This window comes from Sitodiplosis mosellana, unplaced genomic scaffold (genome assembly GCF_009176505.1).
Source record: "Sitodiplosis mosellana isolate CC-2019 unplaced genomic scaffold, AAFC_SMos_1.0 Smas_scaffold_6033, whole genome shotgun sequence".
Lineage (NCBI taxonomy): Eukaryota > Metazoa > Arthropoda > Insecta > Diptera > Cecidomyiidae > Sitodiplosis > Sitodiplosis mosellana.
The window spans coordinates 23,343-34,511 of NW_022601274.1; the positions used below are offsets into that span (position 1 = coordinate 23,343).

An 11,169-nucleotide genomic window follows, 5' to 3' on the forward strand; every position below is an offset into this window, starting at 1 on the left:
GCAAACCAATTTTTGGAATCGATACGGTATAAAAACAATATCGGCTTAACAAATCAACAAACGTTCTATTATAATAGATAGATGTCATAGGAAAATTTTCTACGTCTTTTGAATGGTTCCAAGCCGTAATCACACTCCATTACTCAGCTAAAAAAATTACAAAAAATGATCATGTATTTAGCAATGATAGTACCAATGAACAAAAAATCGCAATTTTACATTTAGATTGGAATTGAAAGCATTTATTTAAAGAAAAATTGAACAATATGCAGTTGATTAAGTTTTTTTTTTGTTTCTTTCGCTGGAAATTATTTTGAATTAACGTTATTCGTTGGTTCTTTCCACTTTAAACTGTTGCGATCCTCGAAACTTTGTCGATTAAATACGCCTTTTTCAGCCAGCAAATTATCGGAGAAGTTGGTCAACTCGTACAGTTCGTTCAAATGATAGTAGTACAGCTCTTTTGATTTATTGTAAACGGCAATTGCGTCACTAGAGCAATTGGAATAATCCGTAAAGTCGGGAATATCGATTGCCGAGAGGATGCGACGTATGCATAGATCGATTTCAAAGCTCGTATTGATCAGTATTTGATTGGAAGGAAAACGAACGTCATGACGAAAGGGTTGATGTATTTGACGCTGCAATATAAAACACAGTTATCGATTACCAAATGCTCCTTCAGTAGGCTTTCGAATAAAACCATCACAATTACAACACACTTACTAGAGATCTGGGTAAATCCAAATGTTGGCGAATCGATCGGCGATCATAAGTGAATGACAGCTGCCCCAAACGATAGCGAACGAAGTGCACGAAATCTTCCCACAAATACCATTCATCAGAGATGAGCATTTCCATTTCCAAACTCCATCCCTCGTACCCCATCGTACCAGTTGTCGGCATTGTATAGCGGGGAAGAAATAAATAAAATAAAAAATCTGAATTCGTCTGGAAACAGAGAGGCAGTCAGGCACTGAAAAATTCCACTTTTAGACTATTGTTAACTACACTATATTTCGTTTGATCACTGTAAGTAGATGAATAACACTGACCGCGAAACGATCCATTGACGAGATTGATACTTATTGTAAAAAACAGTCATATGAAGTCCCAGTTCAAATGAAGGTTATCGGCCAGTTGTATGCATGCAGAAAAAAAGTTCACCGCAGGAGCACAATATTGCTGTAAATATTTTACGTCACCGTTGACTGATTTGCTACGTACCGTTTTCATTGTTATCTCTATTTTAAAATTAGAAACATAGAAAGGGCAACAAATCTATATGGAAAAAAATGGAACCAAATACTGGAATTGAGTTCAATTTGTTGAAAACACAATTCTCTGTCATGGTTATCAAGTTTGCAGGAGGTTGGCAAATATTTGCGAAAGAGAGAAAGAGCAAAGAAGAGAACATGTGTTATGTGAATGAAAGTGCTGCTTTGAATTGAAGGCAGAAAAAAAAACTGATGCAAATCCGACAACGATTGCACGACAATCATTCGTCCGCGTTTGCCTCCGTATCCTTATCGCATTCGACAGACAGACTACTACATCGCAACATCGACGCGCACCAGCTATTTCACGCCACCGTATCACGAACACATCCGCGTTCATAGTCAATGGTCGTATTTCGCTATACTCCACTTTCTGCTTGACTGTGCTTCCACTGTTCGTGCCGTTGTGCTGCTGTCTTGTCATATCGATAAAACCGAACATCAGCACATACGTTCGCGCATTGCAATGGCATTATTTGGTTTTCAGTGAAAATTCGTATGACGACAGCAATGAACGCTGCTACGTCCTACTGCCGACGAATCTCGGCCAAGAACCTCATGTACAGCACAGTTTCTCTGTAAATCGGTGCATTGAATCATTATCAGCTGAAATTGGAATAGTGAAAGAAAATAAAAGTTTGTTCAAATGAAATGGAAATTAAAGTAAAAACGCGCTGTGTCAAAAGTGATAAGATATTCAGTTGATAAATAGCAATCAATTGGCTGTACGCAAGCACCACAAAATAATTGAGTAGTAACATTCGATTCATTTACTGGATATTTAGTTTGGTGAAAGTTTGCAGAAAGAAAAAAAATAATAGATAAAATTTGGTTATGGCTGCAAAATGATTATTCGTTGGTTGAAAATATCTGCGGCATTTTTTCTTACGTTAATTTTATCCGTTTCATTGTCAAAACTAATAATTTGTGTTTGGGAAAATTTCCAATTCTCCTACGGTGATGAACGTTTTGAGGTGGAAGCGTGGCTCGAACAGAATCGATTCGAGCAACACAAGGAGGCGTTTCGTAAACGTGGTAAGTTGAAATTTGCTTGGCGTTCGTGTCAACTTGTATGTACAGCACAGAGCAAAGAAAAACTTGGAATTAAATCGAAATGAAATTGATTCATTTCGTCGAAAGAAACGGTAACCGTAATTTATTGACTGCGAAAACAAAGGAATTGCCAAACATCTCCGAATGGCAAATTGAACAACTAAAACTTGGCACCAATTCAATTGCTTCCTTTTCGAGAGTCGATTAAAGTTCAGTACATGACATAGTATTTTGTTGAGTATGTTTCCATGCAGCATGGAATAAACCACCTGTTCTTTTATCCATTCTTGAATTTGTATATGGCAGAGTTTCATGCTGTTTCATGTATCGTAATTGCTTAAGCAACGTCGAATTCAATTTTTTTCTCAACTCTGTACTTTCGCACAGTATTCTTTCGCTGTTTTACTGTCGTCTTTCCCTTTTTCCATTCCTTTTGGCGGAATCACACGCAACGTCCGTCGTTATGGCTTTGCATGTAAGTAAGTAAATGAGTACAAAGGAATAATTTCGCCCGAGTCAGAAACAGAAAGAAGAAGAAGAAGCAGAAGAAGAAAAAATACCACCAAAAATCCTATACAACAAACACCAGCAAATGGTCTGCACGGTGGCCATGTGTCCGTCAGTCACTTATGTTTATAAACACATACAGATGGTAGCGCGTGTTTTCGTTGTTCAAGAGCTTGCGTATTGTGTTCGGTACGCCAGAAATGTTCACGTATTTAATGAAGTGGATGAAGTGTACCAAAACACCTAAAGGATACATTTATACACAAGCACATTCGTTTGATTCTGCGTTACAGGAAATGCCGCATAAGAAGTAATTTGAATGAAGCATTTACTTTGGGAACGAATTTTTTTCGTTCGGTAGCAAAATCAAGATTGAAATTGAATTCTTCATAAGCCATTATAATTTTTTTTTTCGTTCATTCTTCATATTGAAAACTGGTTTGATTAACTTTTAATGGATTTTTTTGTAAATTTGTGGCGTGCCATATGATTTAAAAACCCCAAAGGAATACTGTCGATATATAGACATTCCAATTGAACATAGCACATATATATATAAGTTGACTGTAGTTGTGTTTATTGTTTCTATTCACGCTACTTACAAATACAATACAATAAACTCCAGTACCATATAGTGCTACGGTATCGGTGTGCAATATATACCTATATGTGCTAAGAGACTGGAAGAGTGAAATTGGATAGTGTTGAAAAATATTCAGTCGCCAAGTAGCCCCCATTCAAATCAGTTGTGTTTGCATCGAAGAGCAGCACAAGCTTGCAAACATACCAATTTCTTTTTTTTTTCATTTAACCCATTTTCGTTGTGTCTATTCTCTCCATTTTGTTTTTGGTGTTTTTGGTTTTTTCGGTCGTCCAAAATCATATGTCCCGTTCGAACTCATCCCGTTCAAATTTTCCTTCGATATTCTGCGAAATTGCGTCAAAATTCTAAATAAGGAAAAAAAACGGAAAAAATATCGACAATATCAAAGCGAAATCTTCATTTTACATCCGTCTACGGAAAAATAAAGGGCAATCCGTGATACATACTGAAGAAAGCGTTACCTTTTGGTCATACATACATATATATGTGTTGAGCTATAAATTGATATAGAACCAGTGTACTTAAAATTGAGTGTCTTTCGCCAGTAGCGAGACACACATAGCAATAAATGTTCAATAGCATCGTAATTGATTTTTAAGGGCCTGTGTGTTGTGACTTAAGCATACCAATCGTTCATATCAAACGTCAATATCGGAACGATTTTATTTACATATTTGCTGCTTTTACCTTCAATATTCATCGCTAAAGAAAATACGCTTTTCAGTAGTACCAAACATAATATATATCAAAACAGTCTGTGAAAAAAGCAATGCGACATAATCCCTTTTGATGCGGTTGATTTGTCATTTGAACCATTTTTTCGTAAACTTCGTGTGAAATAAATTCTAAAAAGACACAAAAACAAATAACACGTAACGAGAATAAAAAAAAGAGAATATCAACATAATTGAATTTCATTAAAACAAACCGTAACAAAAATGTGGTCACCTGACTGTGAAATAAACTCAATAGCAATGACAACGGTTCGGAATTCCTTGTCGGTTTCATCAGGTTCGTGCAACTGAAATTGCTTTGCTTGTTACCATGTTGCGCATTAAATCGAACAACAAGTTGAATAAACGCGCTCCGGTTCCGTCAAGTGACAAAAACATTGCATGCATCACTTGATTCGAAATTACTTTATATTTCATATTTGATTCCATAATTTAACCGCTCCCATACAAAACTATTGCATCACGTCAAATACACCGACACGAAAAAAAAACTTTGATAATCTCATGTAATATACACGTAATTGTTTGCATTTGTTTTTTTTTTCATTTCAAAGGTATTTCATCGTTATCGACCCTGACTGATCCGGAACGACTACCAGAAATGCCGCCGGGCGAGGAGCAGCGAGTGCAACGTGCCGCCCTTCACCTACAACAGAAGCTCATTCTACGACAATGGCTAAAGGATAATCGACTGGAACATCATTATACGAGGCATGTCCATGCAATTACAATTAATTGAGTTGAATTTAATTACTATGATTTCAAACGAACCCTTGTCGTTCAATTTTCCATTCGCTTGGCCACCCTAATGGAAATTAATTGAAATTAGAATGCAATTTTGTGATTTAAATTTAAATTGGGTGTTTATTGCTTTTCATGTTTGCAGATTATTGTCCTTAGAGGTGTCATCTCTGGAGGTTTGTAGAACAAACAATTTCAATTTCAAATTCGAATTGTAAATACTATTATTACTTCTACCGCCAGGATGTCTATTGGTTAGAAGACTCCCAAGCAAGTAAAGTGCTTGGAAAGGATGCGGATTTGTGGTCGAAAGTGCGGCAGAAGCTACCAACGTCGAAATCACAGCTGGAGATAATGAAATCGGATTTATGGTCGACCATCGTAAAGTCAAGCTCACATCAAGATGCATGGGCATTTGGCGATGTACTTGTCTGTGCAATGTCATTTGCCGGTCTTGTTACGTTGGCCGCTGTCACGCAACCACAATTGGCTCCCGAAGCGCGTAATTCATTGCTGCAGTATGTGACTGGCAAGTACTTGATGCCATCCAATTGTAAGGTCATCTGGGATTGGATTGATCCACATGTCGTCGGCGACACTATGATTTTCACTGTGCGATTCTTTCAGCGCAACGGTAAACCTTACCCGATTTGTGATACGGATAGCTTCTTTGTCGAAGTTACTGAAGGAACACGAAAGGTTTGTAGAAAATGTCGCAACAAATTATAGAAAATTTAATGTGAATTTATTCGATACTACCTTCTAGGTGATGGTTCTCAGCGAACTCGGATCCGAGTCCAATCCGAACAATGCCAATGTGGCAAAAGTCAAGTTTACCGTTCGGACTGCCGGTCAGTATAAAATATCTGTGATGATTGGTTCGAGCCATATTGCCGGTAGCCCGTTTGTGCGTAACTTTCTGCCAGGCCCAATAGATGCAACCAAATCCCGACTAGTTCGACCGGCAAATACCGTCGTTTGTTGTGCAAGCGCTGCTACCCTACTCTATATTGAGCCACGCGATGAATTCGGTAACGGTTGCACATTCAAACGGGAAATAGATGCCATTCGAGTAAGACTTTTTATTTTGGAATACAATCGATTTTTGCTTTTTACTTAAGTCAATCGTATATTTCCTCTTTCAAACCTGCCAACAGGATTTTCAAGTGAAAGTGTTCGATTTGAACGATGTGAGAGATGAAAAACTAAGCGACGCTATTATTTTGTCGTATGACAAAGTAAATATGCGCATTTCCGTTACCATGCTCTTTCCGGAGCCCATTTGTGTCAAAGCTTGCATTACATTCAAAGGCCGGAAAATTCCGAACGGTGAATTTGAAATCATTGTGTTGAGTAGCAGTGACACAACACTCGTGCATAAGAACATTTCCAAACGGAACATTTGCTACGAAGCCAAACTAATGAACGTATTTTCACAGCAAAAATCCAAGCCACGAAAAGTTGTCTGTTATATTGGCCCGAAGCAGGTAAATTGAGAACAAAAAATCAAATATGAATGCATTTGAACTCAATCGATCTCGTTTACAGATTACCATTAAGGAGAGAATATTGAAAATCATTCCAAAGCGCATTGCAACATTTCGTCTTTGCCCTTCCACTAAAGTAGGCGCTTTGAATTCATTTCTTATGACCGAATTTCTCATGACATTAACTAAATTCTCTTCATTTTGTTAACAGTTCATTTTTATGCCAACATCGAATCTGAATCAATACGGTCCGGTGTTCATCATTGACGATGGATGCCAACCAAAAATTGAGATTGCATCGAAAGATCGAAACATCATTGCGGCCACATTCACTCATTTCTTGCTGAAAAATATTGGCGGGTCAGAGACATTCAAGGATAAACAGGACTTTTTCTATCACGAGGTTCGGAAATATCATTCAAACTTTTATCATGAAAAGCTTTCGCTGAAAGTAAATCGCGAAAAAATCCTTGAGTCCAGTATGAAGGCAACAAAAGGTATTAGTTTGTTTAAGTCGATTACCTTGAATAAGTCTTAATTGTGTACTAGGGTCAAATTATACCAAATTAGTGGGGGATCGGGGAAATTTTGGGGTGGGTCTAGACAATTGGGGTCGGCCCAGACGACTGTCCCGACTTACCCGTCGACTTCCCCATCGACTTCCCCGCCGACTTCCACCGATTCCCCATGAATTTGGGGCATTTCCCCATGAATTTGGGGCAATTCCCCATGAATTTGGGTGCCCATTTTGCGACTTACCGGACTTACCCGACTTACCCCCCTTTCCCCACTGACTTGCCTCTAGGGAACCCTAGTACACAAACCCACCCAAACTTTGCGGTAATGATTAATTAAAAAAAAAATTTTTTTTAAGGATTTTCGGTATCGGATTGGTGCGGAAATTTTGAAGGTATATCTTGTTTGATCTACTGTTAAGTGTCATAATTGACAAACAATTATATTATTAATATTCATGGTCAAAGGACGACGATAGTCTGCCGTACATTTGAAACATCATTTTGACGTCTCCATTGCCACCATATAGATTTGCATTTGAGACTTCAAGTCTCAATGCAAAAATAGACGGAGAGAGTGGAGACGCCAAAATGATGTAAAAACTATTTTCCTCCTTTCAGTAACATTCCAAGGAGAGCAAGGCATTGATTGGGGTGGTCTTCGACGTGAATGGTTTGAGCTGATTTGTTGTGCATTATTCGACCCACGCGGTGGCCTGTTCTGTAGCTTCCATGATAAACGCCAGGCGCTTGTTCACCCGAATTCCAATCGACCAGCGTCTCTCAAACTCAAATACTTTGAGTTTGCTGGGAAGATCGTCGGAAAATGCCTTTATGAAAGTGCATTGGGTGGATCGTATCGGCAAATGATTCGTGCTCGTTTCACCCGAAGTTTTCTGGCTCAGTTAATCGGTTTGCGAGTGCATTATAAATACTTTGAGCAAGATGATCCGGATCTCTACCTTTCCAAAGTCAAGTACATTCTAGAAACGGATTTGGATGCCAGTGACAATTTGGAATTGTATTTCGTTGAAGATGTCTACGACACAAGCGGCCAGTTGGTCAAAACCATTGAACTCATACCAAATGGTTCGAAAGTGCGTGTTACTAACGAAACAAAGAATCAGGTAAAATGGATTGAACTTTTATGCAATTCATATGACTCTGTAATGGTTTCGGTTTTGTATCGTTTTAGTATTTGGATGCATTAGCACAGCAACGTCTTTGTAACAATGTGCGTGATGAAGTGGACAGCTTTTTGAAGGGTCTGAACGGAATCATTCCAGACAATTTGTTAAGCATATTCGATGAGAATGAGCTAGAGCTATTGCTTTGCGGTACTGGTGAATACTCAATAACTGATTTTCGAATGCATCACATTGCAAACGGCAATTCGGCCGAATTTCGCAAAGTCCTTGGCTGGTTTTGGACGGCAGTCAGTAATTTCAATCAAACGGAAATGGCTCGTTTACTTCAATTCACCACGGGGTGCAGTCAATTACCACCCGCTGGTTTTCAAGTAATTTACTTCCCCGTAGCTTTTGGCTTAAATTACACTCACTTTCAACATTCTCTGGTGTCTTACATTCTTTTTTTTTCAATACAGGAATTAAGTCCGAAGTTTCAAATCACAGCCGCACCCACATTCGGTAATCTACCTACCGCTCATACATGCTTCAATCAATTATGCTTGCCCGACTACGAGAAGTACGAATATTTCGAAAAATCGTTGCTCATTGCAATCAGCGAAGGCACCGAAGGTTTTGGCATGGTTTAACTTTGATCCGTTCTAGTAATATGCGCAAGAATTACTTGCCAAGAAAGTAGTGCTGTAGTGCCACCAATAGGGTAGGACCGCGTCCGTTTCTACATTATTTTCTCAAGCAATGCAGTCAATTCTCAATTCTCAATTAAAAACACATAACGTTTTCGGCTCGATGCGGTCGCCATTGAGCGAAAGCCACCACATTAAAATCTACAATGTAGAGACACGTAAATTTATATTTTGATCTCCTCCGTAGCACAAACACTCGAATTAATAAATATCATTAAACAGCGGTGATAAAATCAAACAGTAGTCATTAAGCCATAGCAACTAGGAAATGCAAACGAGTATTGAAAAGAATGTATTTTTATTTGTTAACAATTCACTGAAGTTTCAAAATGTGTCTCAAATCAATAAAAAGAGCACAATTTGAATTTGTTGAAATGGATCTTAAATAAAGTATATTTTGAAAAGAAGAAAAAACTAACGATGCAAACGAAATAATTGTTGTAAAATTTATTTTATTTCAAGACATATTCTTCTAGACATATCATCGAAGGTAAGTCACAAAAATAGTAAAAAGAAAATTGGTTTCAAATGAGTCTGCTGTTGTTGAAAATTCAGTTGTCGAAATTGACAACATTCAAAAGTCAATTTTAAAGCACACAATCAGGTATCTGACAGCTTAAATTTGACATTTAAACGTACCACATCTATCTGTCAGACGAACTTAAGCTTGTTATTTCACCACACAGAGAGTGAAAGAGAGGCAGAGAGAGGTAAGTTGAATTTACTTTGCAAAATATAAACATTGAAACAATTGCGTTTGAAAGCATGTTACTGTCCAATTTAAACGAAGCTTAGATGGATTTCCCTTCGAAATTGGAATGCTAATGGAAAAATGGCTGATGAAATTGCAATACAAATAGATGATTTTCAAAAATGTATGGATTAGACCATAGGCATTTTGCGTCTGATAAAGAAAACTGCTGAATATTTCGCCAGAAACAATTACGTGTTATCAATCAATCAATCAAACGGAGAAATCACGCAAGGATATTCCAAAGGACTGAAATGAAAATATGCAATTACACACTTCATCGATAAGAAAAAAAGAATGTCCCTTATTCTTCACCTTTACAAATATTTTGTGTTTTTTTTTTCGTTCGGAGAAATTTCCAATGCTCATAATTACATGAACAGTTTGAACAATGAACATAAGCATTGCTGTAATCACAGTCCTAATTAGTAAATATTTGGCGTTCTGATTTGGGTGCGAAATAAACGTTGTTCATTTGCGTGTGTCGATAACTTTTTTTTCCGTATGTTCGATGGCATGTGGATAGAGTTCATATAACGCGATATTTGCCTAAATGTGGAATGAATTGTGATTACGTTACATTACAATAACTCTTCACACTGTCTAATGGGCCTGTTCATTATAGGTCGCTCTAAATATATTTACCGAATAGAAAAAAAATCGATATCGATTAATGGATGAATATTAGGAAAGTCCATACGCACTAAATTTATCGAATAAATTCAATATTCTTTGCCTCCGTTCGAGTTTTATTATCACCGCCTTCGTTGTGAAGTATCGATTTTATGGTCTTCATAATTCATTCTATTCGCTTCAGTTCAAACGCTTCGCTTATAAAATATGATCTTCCAGTCTATAAAAAATAATTCCATGTCCAAAAAAAGACAGCACAAAGCAAATTTTGATTTACTCATTGAGGCGTATATAAATCTGTTTGTTGCGTGATGATAAAACAAACGCGCTCTTACTTAGATATCGTGTGGACACTTCGTTTTTCATACCGGATTCGTTACGCTGAACCTGACAACGTAGTAACGCTAAATAAAAACGAATGTTCAAACGGCTGTTTTCATCAATGGCGTGTAGAATACTAGGGTAATGTTTGAAAATTCAAAATAGCAAATATTTGAGTTAAAATGCTGCCGCCGCCGCTGATGCTACATTTCGTATCGCGGAATTTGTGCATGACTCATGCAAACATTCACAGATGAATCATGCAAATGATATAGAGAAAAGCCAAAATCTCGCAAACATTCAGAGTTGTGAAACGGAAGCATTTTTAGCATCGCAAAATTCATTCACTAAGCTAAGCACCTCTGCGTAGCACACGGTTTGACCAACCAGCAAATTTGACGTAATTGGTCTTCCAATATCGATGATAAAAATAACATGCATCTAATAACAGACTTCTCCAGACCGACGTCATTGAAATGGAGAAACAATTCCAAAAATGTAAAACGTCACAATAAAAACCAAATGCGATAATTATGCACGATTATTACGAAACACCTATATTCGGAACGAAAGACGTATTTCCATGAAGCATCTCCCGTTCTCTCTTCCATCTCACTATTCATTCGATTGAACAGAGGCCAGACATATGTCAACACAGTGTGTGCGCCTCTGTTTACTCAATAAAAATTGAATAAAGACGAGAGAGAGAGAG

General features: G+C 37.6%; 2 protein-coding genes across 3 annotated transcripts; one reads left to right on the plus strand and one right to left on the minus strand.

Moving 5' to 3' along the window:
• Positions 1-220: 220 nt before the first annotated feature.
• On the minus strand, positions 221-1,311 carry LOC129573237 (uncharacterized). Its single transcript, XM_055453582.1, has 2 exons — positions 727-1,311; positions 221-641 (listed from the first exon to the last, which is right to left on the minus strand). Exons 1-2 carry the CDS (start codon positions 904-906, stop codon positions 309-311), a joined length of 513 nt encoding a protein of 170 aa, XP_055309557.1. The 5' UTR covers positions 907-1,311; the 3' UTR covers positions 221-308.
• Positions 1,312-1,529: 218 nt separating this feature from the next.
• On the plus strand, positions 1,530-9,184 carry LOC129573236 (apoptosis-resistant E3 ubiquitin protein ligase 1). Of its 2 annotated transcripts, none has more exons than XM_055453580.1 (12): positions 1,530-2,312; positions 4,730-4,886; positions 5,062-5,092; positions 5,160-5,615; positions 5,683-5,988; positions 6,074-6,403; positions 6,465-6,539; positions 6,615-6,900; positions 7,278-7,313; positions 7,540-8,045; positions 8,114-8,437; positions 8,525-9,184. In XM_055453580.1, the coding sequence occupies exons 1-12, from the start codon at positions 2,123-2,125 to the stop codon at positions 8,693-8,695; spliced, it is 2,868 nt and encodes a 955-aa protein (XP_055309555.1). In that variant the 5' UTR covers positions 1,530-2,122; the 3' UTR covers positions 8,696-9,184. The 2 variants fall into 2 exon arrangements, with proteins under 2 accessions (XP_055309555.1, XP_055309556.1); XM_055453581.1 differs by lacking the exon at positions 1,530-2,312 and adding an exon at positions 3,492-4,452.
• The last annotated feature ends 1,985 nt before the right edge of the window (positions 9,185-11,169 follow it).